The 18,808-nt window shown below is 40.8% G+C and overlaps 1 protein-coding gene across 1 annotated transcript in view; it reads left to right on the forward strand.

The window, feature by feature from the left end:
* Positions 1-387: 387 nt before the first annotated feature.
* smg6 (SMG6 nonsense mediated mRNA decay factor) overlaps positions 388-18,808 on the forward strand; it is a 19,068-nt gene continuing 647 nt past the window's right edge. Inside the window, 20 exon segments of the mRNA XM_044222569.1 lie at positions 388-541; positions 1,926-2,864; positions 2,867-4,346; positions 4,523-4,715; positions 5,219-5,329; positions 5,574-5,680; positions 6,526-6,604; positions 6,847-6,957; positions 7,768-7,983; positions 9,333-9,394; positions 9,546-9,691; positions 10,124-10,237; positions 13,943-14,117; positions 14,873-15,092; positions 15,285-15,464; positions 15,685-15,852; positions 16,184-16,328; positions 16,466-16,728; positions 16,903-16,984; positions 17,120-18,808. The exon segment at positions 17,120-18,808 is cut by the window's right edge and continues 647 nt beyond it. Of these exon segments, the coding sequence (XP_044078504.1) occupies positions 451-541; positions 1,926-2,864; positions 2,867-4,346; positions 4,523-4,715; positions 5,219-5,329; positions 5,574-5,680; positions 6,526-6,604; positions 6,847-6,957; positions 7,768-7,983; positions 9,333-9,394; positions 9,546-9,691; positions 10,124-10,237; positions 13,943-14,117; positions 14,873-15,092; positions 15,285-15,464; positions 15,685-15,852; positions 16,184-16,328; positions 16,466-16,728; positions 16,903-16,984; positions 17,120-17,250 (5,013 nt within the window). The 5' untranslated portion in view covers positions 388-450 and the 3' untranslated portion in view covers positions 17,251-18,808.

Consider the following 18,808-nt stretch of genomic DNA (forward strand, 5'->3'; position numbering starts at 1 on the left):
AAGAAAATATATATATATATATATATATATATATATATATATATATATATATATATATATATATATATATATATATATATATATATATATATAAAGGGTTTACATGAGTATATTCTCTCTATCAAGACAGTAAGGATTTTTGTGCTTCTTCATTTGGTTTTAAAAGTGAAATTAGTAGTAGTGGTATAGTAAATTAGTCGTATACTACTAAAATCTTGAATGCATGAGATTTACTTATAATGGAATATTTTAAAATTCTGATATTGATACTTATACCTAAGCAAAGGTAATGAAATCGGATAAATAACTAGAGCGAACGGGTTGATAAACCGTGCGCACAGATTAAGGGGACCGATAAACACGACTGCCTTCGCTGAAACGTCACCTGGTGAATATGTTTGGTCCAGCTGGACCACCATACTTGTTGTGTTTGTTTTAGTGAAAGCAAAGATGGCGAACGAACTGGACAGAGTGCGAATCTCAGCTGCGGAACTCCGAGCTGAAACGTCGAACTCAAGTAATATTACTGACTGTCAGAAAGGTGAGAGGAAGCGAACTAGATACTTGGAAGGTATATATTCGTGAAAAAGTCGATAAATTCAAGCGAGGAAGTATCCAAAGTTAGCTGAAAGTAGCCTACGGAGTTGCTAAGTTTGCAAGCAGCTAATGTTGTTAGCAAGCGTTAGCTCGCTATCAGCCTTTCCGTTCTTTGGTCCCGCGCGGTCTGTTTTAAACGCCCCCTTCAACCATAACGACACTAGATAATTTATGTCCCACTGTGGGTACACATTATCCCTGTTTTAAATATTCGACGTACCGTTTCTTATGTTTACCCCCCATACTTTAAGTACATTAGTAGAAGGAATGTGTCCTTAATATTTGAATGTCTTGTTGAATGATATAACGACCGATAAGCTCGACTCTTGTCGTTGTTAAACGTTAGTCAACGTTATCGAATTAGCTGACGTCTAACGTTACTAACGTTAACCATTTACGTTACAGTTACGTTTTCCGCCGAAGAGAATAAAAGGTTTATATGAAAATTCAACATAAAAGTTTTGAGAACAGTCGCGTGTTTCTCATGCTGTGGGAAGTATTGCAGGTTTATTTGTAGCACGCTGTGAACGGTTCATTTGGTATGAATGTTAATGCAGTGTTTAGTGGATAGCATTAGTTTGTGAATATGCACACGTCTGTTTCCTTCCTACGCTCTGATTCTGAACATCTAAAATGTTGACATCTCCAGTGACTTGGTTCCAAGCAGACAGAACTTCAGTTGTTGTATCTTTAAAGGATAAGGCTGGTGATATTCTTTATTTTTCTTATTGTCAACAAGTCTCACGAAAAGAACCTGATGTAGCTTATCCCTCTGTGTGATAGCGCACCATTGTTGTCCGAAAACTGTTAAAAACACATCAATGAGACACTCCATTGCACTGGGTGACATTTTTCTCCAATACAATGAACACCTGTAATTTATTTTGAGTCAATACAGCATACACCGTTCTGCTGCCATCAGTACTTACTAGAGCATCAAATGCATATTAATCACAGCTGGAAATAGTCCCCAACAAATGCACTTTTGCTAAAAGCCGCAGTGCCCATCTGATTAAGTAAATTACTTAGCCCTTTTTAGAAATTAAACTATGTATATGAGACACATTTTTAAAGATTTAGGTCTTTGGTGAGAATGAATGGGCTTGGGGCTAAGCTCCACAGTCAGGGTTGGGAAGTCGCAAAGTACTGAGAGACGGCCTGAGACATTGTTGAATTTGATCTTTTCATGGGATTTGTTGACAAAAAGAGATACAGAATATGCCAACCATATTCTTTCATACCCATACTCCATCTACTGTGTTGCTGACTGACTTGGTCTTTCAGCATCTTATCTTCTTCTTTCTTTCTATGTGTTTTTCTTTCTGCAGAGGAGCAACAGGAGCATCGTGTACACAAGCAGCAAAGGAGGCGTGAAGGAAAGCGAACTGATTTGCAGCGCTTCCAGTCGGTAGCTGGACATGGACGGTGTCACCGTGACAGTGAGGAGGGAGAACCTGGTCAAAGTGATCCCCTGGCCGCTGATTTATATGAGCATGATCAACCATCACAGAGTGAGAAAAAGGGTGCCCCTGAAAAAGTTTTAGAAAGACATGGGTGCACAGACGATGGGACGAGTACCGACAAAAGGGAAGAAGACAGGATGAGAGGTGACGGTAGTAACACTCAGAACTGTAGAAAGGGCAGCCGCTCACAGTCTAAAACGGAAGCAAATCAAGCAATAGGTTTTGTTGAAAATGACAGAGAACACCAGGAACCTGCTGGAGCTGCTAAGCCGACAAAGAAAGCCCGCAAACCAGACCGGGAATTTTACCAACCTGGGAGCCGGAGGAACATTCAGGGAAAGGACTGTGGAATTGGAAGAGAGCAGGATAAGCCTCCCTCTAGGAAGCATGAGCAGAAAACTGAACCTGAATCCCAGTTAAGTACAGGGGAAAGGGAGGGGAACAAAAAAATGTCTACACATAAGCAGGGAGGAAAAGATATAAAAGGTATACAGGAAAACGTAAAACTGTCTAAATCCAGTGAGACAAACCGAAAGCAACGAAGCCGAGATGTGGAAAAACCTCCATTACCCTCTAATGCTTCGGTGGAGAAAATTACTAGCAAAGTAGAAAAGCTCAGCGTGAAAGAAAAGGGTAAAGTGGGACATGAAGGCCAAGATATTGAAGAGTTAAGTTACAGGAGAGAGGAAACGACTGATAAGGAAAGGAGAGGCCAAGGGGGAGGAACAAAAGAGGAGGAAGAAAAGGTAGAGAAGAAGAGGGAGAAGGGAAATCGCAGACTTAGAGGAGGGGAGAAGGAAAAGAGAGGAATCAGGATTCTAGAAGAGGAGAAGATGAAGTAGGTGGTGGAGGAAAGAGCGACCGGGGGAAAACTGAGAAGGAAAGAGACAGGAGAGCAGCAGAATCAGACAGGGATAACAAACCAGGTAAGACAGTAGAGACACACCAAAGCAAAGGAAGAGAGAATCGCAGAGAAAGCAGAAGAGGAGACAACAACAACCGGTCCAGAGATGTTGAGAAAGATGCCAAGATGCAAAGAAATGTAGACAGTGCTGTAGAAAGAGGTGAAAGAAACAAATTCAATGCAAACATCACAACACCAACATCAAAACGCTATTCCAGATCAGATATTCGGCGCTCACGGAATCGAACTTACAGTAGTAGCTCAGCCAGCAGTGTGACCAGCCTGGATGGTCCTGGACTAAGAATGGATGTGGAGAGTACCAAGTGGCCACACTTGGAGCCTAGGCACAATAACAAAGAGGGGATTGCTAATAGTAGAGAAGGACGAAGGAGTAATTTACAAAGCTGGACAACCAATGGGGAATCATCTACAGAATCATTGGAAGGGAGTGAGATGAGTGACATAGCAGAAGATAGAGGAAGGAGAAAAAGAGGTGGGGAGGAAGAGCTAAGTGCAGAGAGCCGGAGGGAAGAAAGGAACAGATCAAAGGGGGACAAAGGTGGAGGTCGGGGAATCCTAAGGGTTTCTCTAGAAAAACAGTCGGGTACTTCGTCACATGGTGGGGTTGCCCAACATCGCAAGCAAGGCTTGGTTCCTCGTGGCAGAGGTGGGGGTATCCTGGTGCTTCCAGCCCGCACAGACATCTCTAATTCACCTGAGGTTGGGCAAAGGCTTCTTTTTGGTGGAATTAGGGGAGGAGCAGCTTGCAGGAGTAGAGGAGGCAGAGGAGGAGGAATGAGACGACTCTGGGATCCAAATAACCCAGACCAGAAACCTGCTCTTACCAGCACCCAGTCTTCACAGCATTCATCTCTCCAACAGCCTATATATCTTCAGACAGGGACTGGATATGGACAACTTCACTTTCTGGACACAGACGATGAGGTAGCAGGCAGTCCTCCGGTCCCGCAGGGTGAGCACTTTCGATCCAAGCAGGCTGCTGCCATGGCCTACTACAAATTCCAAAACTCTGACAACCCCTACTGTTACCCCATGCCCACCAGCAACATGCATAATCCTGGCACCACCACCAGCCAGCGCTATCCATATCCCTATCATATGGGGCCCTACCAAATGGCTCCCTCTAACGGTATATACCCTGGTGGCCCTGGTGTGGGCCAGTTCTGTGGGAGTTACAGGGGAGCAGGTTATTCCCAGCCAGGTGCAGGAAGTGGTTTGACATTTGAAGAGGTGGAGCAACAAGCCAGAGGGGAGCTGGTGAGGTTGCTGAGGGCTGCAGATGCACAGGAGCTCCAGCTTAGTAACCTGCTGTCCAGGGACAGAGTGAGTGCTGATGGACTGGATCGCATGGCCCAGCTCAGGTGAGGATTTGGGGGGAAAAGATGTGTGTTAGTGGCATTTTTCTGTATGTGTGTGTTTTCTCTTTTGTCTCATACTACTTGTTTGGCTGTCAGTTGCCCCTTGGGACTAATTAATAATACTGAGCCAGTTGGCATATAGAAAAAGCACTGTCTTGTTATGCCCTTGTGTTTTCTAGAGCTGACCTTTTGGGGCTATATGAGCAGGTCATCCTGACAGACATCGAGTTCTCAGACTCTCAGTGTGCAGATCAGGCTTTGTGGAAAAACGTCTTTTACCAGGTCATAGAGCGCTTCCGGCAGTTACTCAAAGACCCCACCTATGACAACACCCCTCATATCAGGAACATGCTGCTCACGCTGCTTGATGAGGTAAGGAATGTGGGAAATTTGGACAGGGCAGGGTTCCACAAAAAAAAGGTTTTTGCAAGGGCGGTGGATTGGAGACGTGTGTGTCTAGCATCAAAGATCTGTGTGCAGGATTCATAATTTTGCTTGAGGATAAGTCAAGACAGATGTCTACTAACAGTGTCTTTTGGCACTTAATTGGTTATACAGTTGTGACCTTGCTTATTATTTGGGTAAGCACTGGGATAAGTAAACCCAAAGTGTATATTTGTAGATAATATACACAGTGTATATGTATGTTGCCTATGAATCTTGGAAATATGTGTGTCCAAAACCATTTTACAGCTTTAATTTCTTGTAGTAGTAGCATGTCAAAATAAATTCATAATTCTTATCACTCTTGTATAGGATTTTTAATGTGTGCATGCATACATTAAAGATGACTAATTATGGAAACATTCATCATCATTTTTTTTTCTTCACCGTAACTTCACTTGTCTGTTGTGGTCATTGTCTGTGTTTTACAGGGAGCACTATTCTTTGATGCGCTGCTTCAGAAGCTGCAGACAGTGTACCAGTTTAAGTTAGAGGATTACATGGATGGCATGGCTATCAGGGCTCGGCCATTGCGCAAAACGGTACAGTAGTACTCACTTTAGTCTGTGTGTGTTTGTGTGTGCACTTAACGTGTTCAAAGATGTATCAAATAATGAATTTTACAATTGATTGTGTGTGTGTGTGTGTGTGTGTGTAAATGTATGTATGTATGTATGTATATTATATTATATTCAATGTACAGTAAGCTAAAACTTGAAGCTTGTTTTTTCAACTGAACTTTGTATGTAGTGAATTGTTAAAAGTTTTTGTTGCTGTCTTTTTCAGGTAAAGTATGCACTTATCAGTGCTCAGCGCTGCATGATTTGTCAGGGAGATATAGCACGTTACCGGGAACAAGCCAGTGACTCGGCCAACTACGGCAAGGCTCGCAGGTAGGCTGTAATTCGAGCGTTCTCTAGGTCAGTGTTTTTCAACCTTTTTTGAGCCAAGGTACATTTTTCCATTGAAAAAAATCACAAGGCACACCACCAACCGAAAATGTTAAAAAATGAAACTCTATAGCCTATATTAACAATATACAGTCATTCTTATCAAAGTGTCTTGAATAGGAATCAAATAAACACAAAGAAAAAAGTCTTTTATGATCTTTCATATTTCTTCTTTCAAAGTGCAGTCACCTACTGATATGGAAGAGTATGACATGGTTACTCTGCCGGTCACTAGACAGCACAGACACTTGACAATGGCATATTATTTGCAGACAATAATTAATTCGTTTTTTAGACCAATTAGGTGAAATTGAATAATTTTCCACGGCACACCTGACTATCTCTCACGGCACACTAGTGTACCGCGGCACAGTGGTTGAAAAACACTGCTCTAGGTATTGTAAAGGGGGCTACAATGTCAACATCTGGACTCACGAGTCCAAGAATAACTAGCCTTTTCGCTGTGGGACAATTTTTGCACCTATTTAATTTCTCCCAGACAACTGGTTTTCATTTAGTCCTGATTATTTATGAGAATTGCTGTACAACTTTCAATCTCTGACAGCTTTTATAACTTTCTCAGTCTTCTCAGACTTTTCCTTAGATGCTACCTGCTAAAGACAAGAAACTTTGTACCATAATATGGAAAGTTCCTTCCTAGCTGCATATGACCGATTTAGATGAGAACCTTGTAATTTAAAGTAGAAGCAGAAAATTCTGAAAGGCTAAATCTTCCAAAAAATTTCTCTGATGGTATCTCATGACTACATGTTTCCATTTTTTCTTAGCTGGTACCTGAAAGCCCAACAGATTGCCCCCAAAAATGGACGACCATATAACCAGCTAGCCCTGCTGGCAGTCTATACAGTAAGTGATATGGATATGTAGCTGAAAAAGTTATTTGCAGGCATAATTAGATAATTGGAGTTAAGTTACTGGATTTGGACTTTTTTGTGACTGACTCTCTTGGCACTCTCCTGGCATGTCCCTGGGATAATTGAAAAATACAACTACATTTTGAGTAATGGTCTGTTTGCACCTAGCCAGTGTGCATTCTTTTGCAGGATACCTCCCTCCTCTTACTCTCTTCCCACCCCTTTCACTTACAGAAGCGGAAGTTGGATGCTGTGTATTATTACATGCGCAGCTTGGCAGCTTCCAACCCCATCCTGACTGCAAAGGAAAGCCTGATGAGTCTGTTTGAGGAAGCTAAGCGTAAGGTGAGACACACATTTCGGTCATTAACTTGATGCCAGATGATTGATGATTTTTCGTGGACCAAAAACTTCTGATGTCACCTCAATTATACTCTCGCATAGCCAGACCTATCTCCACACTACATTTAACACTGTACCAGCGCTGGAGAAAGGTCTGGCTGAACCCCTTATCATTCTGGTATAAGGGGAAAAACGCTCTAGCTTGTATTTGTTCAAACCAATCACAGTCGTCTTGGGCAGCACTAAGCCCAGGATGCAGCGACAGAGCCCTTGTAAAATACGCACGCAAATAGCAGGGAATTCCGACTGAAATTGTTGGCCAATTGCAGGCTTATACCCACAGCCTCAGTTCTAACATGAGTGCACTGCCTTAACTTGGATACACTCATAGGAAATAACTTAAAGTCAGAACCTTGGAAATGAACCATCGTAATGTTACTGAGGACGTTAATTATTAGTTGGAACAGAGGTGGTTTGACAGAAGTATAATCTCGAAAGGTTGTTGGTTGCGGTTGAACAGAACTGTCTGTACAGTAGGGTTTCATGTATAATTGTATTACTATTGCAGTGTCCGTTCATACCTCATAACGCATTTATACTTGCCCAAGATACAATTATGATTTTATCATATAGATATTAACATGTATGTATAAAGACAAATATAATAACTTGGACGTATTAGTGTGTTAATTCAATAATTTGCTTAAGTATTTACCTTATTAGCATAACTGGTCAAATTTACTATAATCTGGTGATTATGCCGAGACTTTAGGCAGCACAAGTGCTTCTTGTTTACAGACTTTGTTCTTGTAGGCAGAGCAGCTTGAGCGAAGGAGGAGGCAGGAGCATGAAGGAGGCTCCAGGGGTCCAGCAGTAAGAGGAAGAGGAAGAGGGGAAGATGGAGCACGTGTGGAGATTTGGATTCGCCCCAGCGGACAAGCAGCAAACCCATCCTCGCAGAGAGGAGGCAGTGAATCCAGCAGAGACTCTGAACAGGATGGAGAGCTGGGCAGTCTCAGCACTAGTGATGTAAGATCCCTTTTTTTCTTTCACTCTCTCTTATACACACACGCACATCGAGTCTTATGCGTCATACACCTTTACATGTCTGCATTCAAAGACACTGGTCTGTGTGTGCATTTTTTGTACCAGGTATTTTTGATGAAAGTTCTAGAGAGTTTTTTTTTTTTTTTTTTTTTTTTCAAAACACTTAGAGACACTAATGCCTGCAGACATCTCCTACACTGTTTTTATAGAGTTTAATTTCCCCTCTCTTGTTTGTAATCTAATTTATTATTTCCTCTGCTTTCATTTTTTTCCTCCCAGTCCTTCAGTCCTTTTGACTCATTTATTCCCTCTGTCTTCATTTCATTTTTACTTTTTCAATATTACCTGTGCCTTCATTTCTGTTTACTAATCTTTTCATTGTGGTTCCTGTGTTCAAAGATGTTTTTAACCCTCTCTCTACCCATTCATTCATCTTTTGTTATTTGGCCATTTTTTGGTTTGTTTTCGTTTTTGGTTGCAATGATTCATCATCTGTTTATTAAGTGGAACAGGCTATTTTCTCAAGTACGTATATGGAGTAATTGGACATCCATCCATTAATTTGTTCGCTGTGTATTCTGTCATAAAAAATTGTTATAGTGGCATTTGAGAGAACATAAGGGATTAGATGTGTTTTCTTGGGCAACTTCTGTCAGCGCTTTCTAAGTGACATTGAGGCAGATATAGCAGATAGCTGGGAGACGTACCTTCTCCAGCAGATCCTAGGTCTTTCTGGTGTGCACTTGTGTGAAAAAAATCCAGATTTGACAGAAGAAACTGTCCTTAGGGATTAAAATTTCATACCAAGATGGAACAAAAAGATGAAAAACAAAGGTTGTGACAAATTAATTAATTTGCCATCAAATTAATGGTACTGGGGTGGTAGACTAATCAAGTGGACCCAGCGTTAGAATATCGGACGCTAGAGAGCTACCATGGCGTTTCGCTGGATTAAAGTGGGGGAGACAAAACTGATTGGGGGGCATGTCCCCCCGTCCCTAGTGGTTGTCCCAAGCAAACACATATTTTTTGTCTCACAAATCACGGCAATTCATTGCTTACCTTGATTTTGCAGAAATTGTGAATGTGTCAATCTCCTGTTGCCCCCACACATGAGTGCCGCGTGTAGCACGCACTTGGTATAAGCGTATCAAAGCAGTTGCTGATAAGGCACAATAGTTTTGGCGTAAAAAAAAAAAAAAAAAAAGGATTTGTGTTTTTGTTGTAATTTTCAGCAAAGGCTGCTACGAGTTAGATAGGCAGGGAAAACCCTGCCAAAGATTGGTAATACTTTTCTTATGTTCTTTTGGTCTTCTCTTTTTTTTCTCCAGCTAAATAAGAGATTCATTCTGAGTTTCCTGCACGCACATGGAAAACTCTTCACTAAAGTGGGGTAAGTGATGTCTCATGTATTCCAGATCTTAAATTCATGGACTGAGTGAGTTTAAAGGAATGAGAATATAATCTAAAATTTGTATTTTTGTGTGTGCCTTTGTGTCTGTTTTTATGTGTTGATGTTATCTTTGTGTGTCTTGCCTATACAGCATGGAATCCTTCCCAGGAGTGGCTAGCCGTGTTTTGCAGGAGTTCAGGACGCTGCTCCAGCATGGCCCTTCCCTACTGGGCAGCACACACATGCTGCAGATTATCACCATCAACATGTTCACCATTCACAATGCCCACAACAGAGGTAATGCTGCACACACACCATTATTATCATCATCAAACAACAAATATTGCTTCTAAGTGTTTATCTGCAAAATGAATATAAAAGCATGGCTTGTGAACAACTTATTTTATTTCTATGCAGGTGATTAACATGAATTTGTTGTGTAAAATGTGACTCCATTTAAGAAAAACACATTAACTTGTTGGCATGTTTGAACTTGAAGCGCTTCAGTGGCCATTGCAGAGTTGATAATGGCTCTTTGATACATGTTTAATCTCATCTTCTCACATGCAAGTTCTTTATTATGCAATTAAGCATGCAGTTCTTTTCCCAATTTGACCACAATTAGAAAATGAACGCACATGCTGGGGCTGCACACAGTTGGTAATTGGTAATATTGATACAAAGAGTGTTGACGTAGTACTGTTTCAAATTCTTGTCTCTGTTTGTCAGGTGAAGAAGGAGAAGTGCGGCCCATTTTACAAGAGCAAAGCACTGCCCTGGGTCTTGGCATGTTTGCACTACTGGTGCAGCGCTGCACAGAGCTGCTCAGAGATACTCCTGCAGGTACGCACTCCGTAAGCTCCACAAGTATTTGATCCGCAGCATTTATTTAAGTTGTGGCTCTATGCTCCTGTCCAATTCAGGTACTCTGAAATTAATGTCAACATCCCTGCGGATCCTTAAAAAGTCTTAAAACGTCTTAAATTTAGTTTTTTTTAGAGTCAAGGTCTAAAAATGTCTTAAAATGTCTGGAATTGTAGGAGGGGAGGCAGAATGAATGAGCCTTTATTTTACCGTTATTTTATATCTCACAACAATGACCATTTCCACAACGTCTAATTGTCTAATCATTGTCTATTTGTTTGTACGTTAAATAGGTAGCGTACACTCCGCTTGGTAGTTTGCAGCAGTACGCCTTGTGTACAGGCTGTGATCCGCATTTTAACTTAGAAGAACGTGTTTATCCAGCTTCCAATTTGAGGGCTGCAACGGGGAAAAGCAAAATACCAAGAACGCAACACTGTGAGCAAGCAATGCAGGCTCAGCCATGGGTAAATTCAAATTCAATAAGAAGTTCCAGAGATTTGTACAAGGTGCGATGCGAACTTTGTTGCAAAACATTCATACTTGGGACAATGGTAAGCACAGATTCTCACATGAAATCTCAAAAGCACACACACTCTGCTAGCATTCGAAAAAGTACTATGCCCATCGAGTCATACGCTGCTACTGCTAGTTTGGCTGCACGTACTAGAGATGATTTGTCTACTGCGACTATGTCCGCTCTGCAGTAGTGGAATGTAAATAAGTACATTTACTCAGGTATTGTATTGAAAAAGACTTTTTAGAGATACATGGTTCTCACAGGACAGCGACGCTACAAACATATGATGATCTTATAGAATATGATGCATTGCTATAGATTAAACTACCCAACAGTATATAATGTAGTTAAAATTAGCTCAACTTTAAACAACTACAGCAGTAAAATGCAATATACACATTAATGCAGCAGGAATATTAATCCAAAAACATCATATATAATAGTAAAACACTGACTTTTGTTAATGAGAAGGTAGTTATGTAAGCTAAGGTCACACTCAATAGAACTCAATAACAGCGTATTCTGTAGTCTAGTTTGTCGTTTTCTTTTGCCACGGTAATGGTATAATTTTTTCCTTTTAGAGGTTTTAAAAGGTCTTAAAAGTCATTAAATTTGTGCTTAAAAAAAATGCAGCTACGCTGATTGGTATTAGGGTGTTTTCATATGTATCAGATGAACAGTTAAAAGACAAGAAATACTGTCTCATACTTCCTAGTATCATCTACTACCAGGGCTGCCAACTTTTCACTTGAGTTTGGAGTGAGATTTGGTATCTGTTTCGTTGGTGCATTTTAGGAGTAGGCCCATCGCAGGGGCCGGGGTCATCATTCCTCAACCCCCAGGAATAAAAAAAAAAAAAAAAGTTCAGCAGCCAAATTCAGCCAATTTAAAGCATGTATAGATGAAAAGCTAAGTCACTAATCATGGTCAATGATGAATAAGTGTGGTTGATCAGCATACTTGCCAACCTCCAGACATCATAGCCTAAATCGGGAGACCTAACCACGATATCTGGGGATCTTCCCCCAGAAAATTGTTAATTTCAGAGACTGTTTTCTTGCATTCTAGTGAATTTATGGAGTAATTTTGTTGCCAAAATGTGGAGTCGGGGGGAAGGGGGCATTGGGACTCTCGGGAGAATCTGGAGGGTTGGCAAGTAGCTACATCTACGAACAGTAGCGTTGTATGAAAAGTAAATTAAGGAGAAAGACAGTGGATCCCACAGGATAATTTTGTCCAGAAAACAAACAAACTAGGTTTTATTAAACTAGAACGCCAGCCTAGAAATAGAAGAGAGCGAAAGAGTTCTTAGCTGAACTATTTTGTTTGGATTTGTCATAATTTTCTCATTGATTATGTCAGAGGTGCTTTTACACATATTTACTGATAAGAATGCAAAGGCAATTCATCTTCTGACACCATAGCAGCTAAATTAAGCTTTTAACCAATGGTACTGTGTGATAAATGAGAGCTAGGATGAATACTAATGCATGATGCACTATTGCAGCATAATGCATTCATTAGACGATAGCCTGTCTGCTGGACTTTAACTAGCCTAAATGATTTGTTGCAGCAAATCTCTCATTTGCATGGTTGTTTAGATGTCAGAAGAGTCAATAGAGTTGTATATGCAGAGACTATCAACGCTCTGAGTTCGTCTTCCCTCTCCTGACAATGGAAAATCATTTTACTTTTACATTAAGATACAAAGATTGTTAAATGAGTTGAATATAACATACTGTACTATATGCAAACACAGAAAGAAAGTCCATCAATAGGATAAATAAAACAGGATGAAATACTTTCCTCTATTTAAAGTGAGAAACAGATGAATGGCCCAAAATAGTTAAATTAAAACACTGGACCATTTTGAACTCTTGAGTTCAGGGGCGGTTCTTGGGTCAGTGGAGATGCAAGGCTTAGCCCTGAAATCTTTGAATGAGTCTGGGGTCATGTGCTGATCGATAAATATTGTAATATAAATAAGCGCTATACGAATAATCTCATTATTATTATTATTATTATTATTATTATTATTATTATTATTTCAAACACTTGCCTCCTTTAACACACACTCCCTGGACACTTTTTTGCCACAAATATACAATTTAATGCAATCCAATACAACACATCTGCTACAAATTCTACATTTAGGAAGTTTTTCTTGACACTGTCATAGTGATATTAATTCAACTATATAAAGTATTTCTCATTCTGATATGTTTTTTTTTTATTGAGGTCATAGTTATAATCCATTCCATTACAACACCACAAAACCCGGATTACATTCTGTGGCAGGAGGAGACATTATTGGTGAGCCTAATTAAGCTAACCTAACTTGTCTTAATTGCATTAAAAGTTGTATTTTATATGTAGTTTATTATTTTATTGTATTTTTATTTAAATTTTCAGAAATGTGAAATTGAAGAGCAAAGTAAGGCAAAATTCTACATAAATGAAAGGTGTTTTATGATTTTGGAGAGGTATGTGTATGTGCCTCTGTCAACTAAAGCCACACAAACTGTGTGCTTTGGGCTCTGGAAAAAAGCCTGATGTTCAGACTTTGTCCTGTGGGCAAGCCTATTTAATATCATAGATAATTATATTTTTTCATGAAGGAGTGACTATTATTATTGACCTATTATTGGGAATTGCAAGAAAGTTTCAGAGCGACAGAGTGTCCCCGTAACCATAGTTACTCATTCTCAATTCTGCCTACGTGCACACAGCGCAAGAGGAGAGGGAGAGCCGCTGTGCTGCTGCTGCCGAAGTGCTCTGTCTTGTCTGTCCGTGCTCTGTCAGTGTCCTGTTTTTGCGCCGCGACGTTATCAGTATAAATTAGTTTTTCACTGCGTGAGAAAATGGGCATGTGAAAAGTGTCAGTTGCATGAGTCTCATAGTCAATGCGTGAGAGTTGGCAGCCCTGTCTACTACTCTTCTTTAGAGAATACACTATTGTTCTGCTACGTGACAATTGTCTTTGGAAATTTCTGGATAAATCCTAAGACATATTTTGATATTTTATGTCAGACCCAAAACATCCTCGTATTGAATTTTTGTGGTATTAATGCTCCTGATTTCCATATAATGGGAGCTGTTTTTGTTTGATTGTTTACTATTAGGTGGTGTGTTTTAAAAACTTCTCCTCGCTTTCTCTCTTTCAGAACCAGTCCACATGGCAGATGGAGAGGAGGAGGATAAAGGGGAGGAGCTGGAGGGTATGGTGAGGGTCTCTGCCTTCCCATTGGACCTTAGAGAACTACTGCCAAGCATCAAGGTCTGGTCTGACTGGATGTTGGGACACCCAGACCTGTGGAACCCACCACCATGCAGTATAGAGTGAGTACTTTAAACTGCAATAACAGATATTTTTGGCCACTTGGGGGCAATGGAAACAAGCTGTGAACACAACATTGGCATACCATCACCTTTTAAGTTGATATGGTGATCTTGTTATCAAACAGTTGCTTATTTACACATCCAGTAGTTACAGAGCAACATTATCATTAATTTGAACTGTGTCTCTGGCCACCTGGAAAATGTTAGCTCAGTATTCGCTCTCTCTTCGCTCTGTGTTTGGTTCAACTCCTGAGGGAAATATCTGGCTATTTAGGTGTTAAATGCTCCACTATGTTCACCAGCTAGTCGCTAACTTTGTCTGTCTGCCCGTTGGTGCTGAGCAGGTAGTGTACAGTAGGTTTTTCACTGAAAACAGCTGCCTGCTGAGGCAGAAAGTGAAGCTATGAGAGCGGTGAGAGTGAACCAAAACAGTAAAGTTGCAGGCCGGACAGCTAAACAATGCGCTGAAACTCTATAAAGCTCCATAAAGCTGAGTGAACCTACAGATGTGGGTGATAATTTTCTTTTAGGTTCAAGACTAGGAGCGATTCATTACACATTGTTGATACATTGTTATTATAAAAAATATCAATTATAGCCGCTTTAAATGACTACCTCAGGGTAATCTGTTGGTTCTGCTCATTGCCTCTACTGGTACATTTACTCAAACCACACACACCACAACACTCTTCAGACAGTAGTTCTTTTAAATATTCATTCCTCACTATCACTTGGGGTTTTTCCTCTCTATCAAGTTGCTGCCCTGATGTTTGGCAGTGCCTGGCTGATCTGTGTAACATGCTGGCACGTGTGGACCATGAGGAAGTGCCGTTGTACAAAGTCGACACTGACGAAAGCGAGGGAGATGAGGAGTTGACTGTGCTGCAATTGAAGGAGGACAGGCTGCTTGCTGGCTTTGTACCACTGCTGGCTGCACCACAGGAGCCCTGCTACACAGACAGACACACTGACATGGTGAGTGAAAAGTAAAGGTGTATTTCATCATATTGTAACACTGCAGCCCTGGTACATACATCTGCTCCTGTAGAATTACTGAATGTTCTACTGATTATTCTTCTGTCACCTTCGGAGTCCTGGATTTTACATGTAACCCTAATCGTCCTCTTCTTGTTCTCATGCACATATACCTTCATCCTCTTTCCTCAGGCAATAGCAGCAGATTGTAAGAGAGTGACGGTGCTGAAGTACTTTCTGGAGGCTTTGTGTGGACAGGAAGAGCCTCTGTTGGCCTTCAAGGGAGGCAAATACATCTCTGTGGCAACTTCTCCTCCAGCTAGCCACTCAATGGACACAAGGAGCAGGCAGGATTCTCTAACAGAGAAAGAGGTGACTGTCTTTCTCCTACTTTCCCTCTAATAACCTCTACTCTTCACTTTGCTCCCTCTGTGCTTTTCATCTCTGATTGTACTCCTTTCTTTCAAAATTTGATCTACACAAAATTATGTAAATGCTAAAGTTTTATTTTCATTGCAGTTCAGCAGAGGCTGTTTAAAGTAGTGGTAATAGCTGAAAATTTGTCTTATCGTTGTCTGTTTCTGTTTGGCAGGCTGATGATGTCATAGTCGAGGCAGAGTCCTCTCCCTCAGCATCAGAAGGGGAGGAGGATGCCGAGGATGCGGGAGACAGTGAGAATGACATCAGGCAGCTGAAGGCGCGACGCCACGCCCTCACCAACAAACTGGCACAGCAACAGAAGCGTAGGGATAAAATACAGGTAAAACAGGTACAGTATGTACCTAACAATAAATATTCCAATTGGGAAATACATTTAAATAGGCATATATTGTACATAAAATTGCATTAAGCAAAAGTTTGTTTCCATTAATTAGGAAACTCCTATGGGTTAGTGTTGAAATGTTCAGATCCTGCATTGTGTGAATGCAAAAACATTCCAGGTGATGCGGAAAGAATTCGTTTTCTTTCTGGTCATGCTTGTGTCTTAAAATAGTACAGTAAGTATTAATTGAACAGGGCAGGTGTATACAGTTATACCATGTTGTGGCAGAGTTGTATTTAACATGAAATTTAATGTGTGTGTGTTCCAGGCGGTGCTGCAGACAGGCGGGCAGTTGGAGCTGGAAGTGAGGCCTCTCTTTTTGGTTCCAGATACCAATGGATTCATTGATCACTTGGGAGGGCTGAAGAAACTCCTTCAGTGTGGAACATACATAATAGTTGTGCCACTCATCGGTAAGGCTGAAAGACATAGAAAAGAGGAAATTAATTAGAGGATGAGTACGCATAAGAGGGATAAAGGAGCAGGAAAACAGGAAATCTTTTTTTATGTATACCCATGGTGTGATATGTGATCTCTCTCTCTCTCTCAGTGATTACAGAGTTAGATGGCTTGGCTAAAGGCCAGGACAACTTTGGTGGAGGAGTGGGGTCAGGAGGGCGCGGCACTGGCAGTCGTGGCAACTATAATGTTACTGCAGCCCATGTGCGGTCTGTGCAGGAGAAGGCCCGGTTGGCAGTGGCTTTCCTAGAGAAAGGATTCGAAGCCAGGGAACCGTACCTGAGAGCGCTGACAAGCAGAGGAAATCAGCTTGAGTCTATTGCCTTCCGCAGTGAAGACACCTCTGGACAGCAGGTGAGAGCCCAAATAAATGTAGCCCAAAATGTTTGTTTCATTTTGTTTTGTTACCTTTTGGTAATTTAGTTTCAGATTGTGCAATGAAATAAGGTTGACTGCTGATGGAACATTACTACTTACATCAAATGTTTGTACTGTTTTTCCATGACTTGGTTTAATTTTCTTCCTCAGGGTAACAATGATGATGTGATTCTGTCCTGCTGTCTCAACTACTGCAAAGACAAGGCAAAAGATTTCATGCCTGATCAGAGAAGTATGTAACATTTGCTGTTATTTATTCTGTGTTTATATTTCCTCACATACATGCAAACCGCTTTGCATAATTTGATGTAAATAGTCTTCAGCGTTAACTCTTACTACTCTTTGTCCCCCCACCACACACACACAGATGGGACAGTGAGACTCCAAAGGGAGGTGGTGCTCCTTACAGATGACCGTAACCTGCACGTCAAAGCTTTGACCCGCAACGTACCGGTCCGAGACATCCCTGCTTTCTTAAGCTGGGCCAAAGTGGGCTGAATCAGACTAAGCTGGAATCAAAGGAGCCCAACTGCTGAAGTCTGCTTGCCACTCAGCCAAGCAGTGGAAGAAGAGGAGATAAAAGGGGAGAGGAAATGATAAAGAAAGCAAAGCACCACTTCTTATGAATTACAAGCAAATGTAGTGAGAGCAGGGTGGTTTCCGTGAGCTTTTCCCCCCTTGTGATGAAGTGTGTGTGTATGTATGTGTTAAGATCAGTGAGCTTCCCCAGAAAGAGACAGGGAGACTTGATAAGTCTCAGGAAGGTTGCATTGGAAGTGAGTAAGGAGGTAAAAATGGAGCAATTTGATTTGTAAGTTGTCTGGTCCAGCCTCCAGCCTCCAGCCTAGTTAGTGAGTGTGTACTCTGAAGCAGTATTCAAATTTGAGGCTAATGATAGAATGAGGCAGAGAGAGAGGGTGTTATGGTCATTTAATTGATTAAAGACAGCAGTAATGAAGGCCATAACTGGCACTTCCACACTTCTCTGAGGGCCCAGTCATATGGACTGCTTTGGCCTCTACAGCAAAGCTGAGAAAAAGGTAGGCAGAGAGAGAGGCAAACCTGGAGGGTCTTAGTACAGTAAAACATGGCTGATTGTAGTGAGGGCTAATCAAGACCCTTCATGCAACCTCAGCACCTCCAAGGAATCACATGCAGGTATGGTATTTCCTGCTAACCTGGGAAATTATTATGCCTGTTTGGTAACTTGGGTTGTTCCTCCAGCTTGATGCTAAGATTAAGTTTGGGTATTGAAAGAAAATGTTTTTGAAAAAGTCAACAACAACAAAAAGCATTGGTTTATTATTTATTTTCCTGTTTTTGAGCTTGTGTAAAACGTTATGTTCTTGCAGGCCATTTCTCCATTTTATAGACTGATGATAAGCATCTGCAAAGTTTTCTGCAAAACTTGGGTGCAAATGTATTTGGAAATAATCATTTGAGCAGTATAACAAATTTGTGAGATTTAATATATCAAGACTACTCAGTTGGTTTGTGGTGATATTTCAGCAGAAAATGATGACTAACTTTATGGAATTTTGTCCTTTTGAGCAGTACCACCCATCTGTCATTTAAAACAATATGAAACAAAAATTTGCGAATACAGTTTGACCCAGGTCTGCTTTGGACAGCCACAATGTTAGGAGATGGTTTGGCCCTTGACAGTGACTTTGCAGATACTTTATTATTGAGTACCATTGGTCGCTATTTCACTTTATTTTCTGTTCATCTTTACAATCATATTGGTCTTTTTGTGCTTTTCAGTTGCTGAGTTATGTCCCCTGGAGTCACTGAGTTATGTCAGTGTATGTTTCTGTGTGTATTTGAGACAGTGGCTGGATGCTCAAAATAGATGTAATGTACACCTATGTCCTCTGTTATATTACATCATACATATTTAATTATTCACTCATCACAGTTTGATCATATGGATTTAAAGTAATATTGTATGTAGAAGTGGCTATCTTACTTTCTATTTGTCTCGTAACTTTTCAGCTAGGCTCGTACAACTTCCATCAGCAGTTGATGTTTCTGTATTTGTGTGAAACGTCAGACA

Source organism: Siniperca chuatsi, linkage group LG14 (genome assembly GCF_020085105.1).
Source record: "Siniperca chuatsi isolate FFG_IHB_CAS linkage group LG14, ASM2008510v1, whole genome shotgun sequence".
NCBI lineage: Eukaryota > Metazoa > Chordata > Actinopteri > Centrarchiformes > Sinipercidae > Siniperca > Siniperca chuatsi.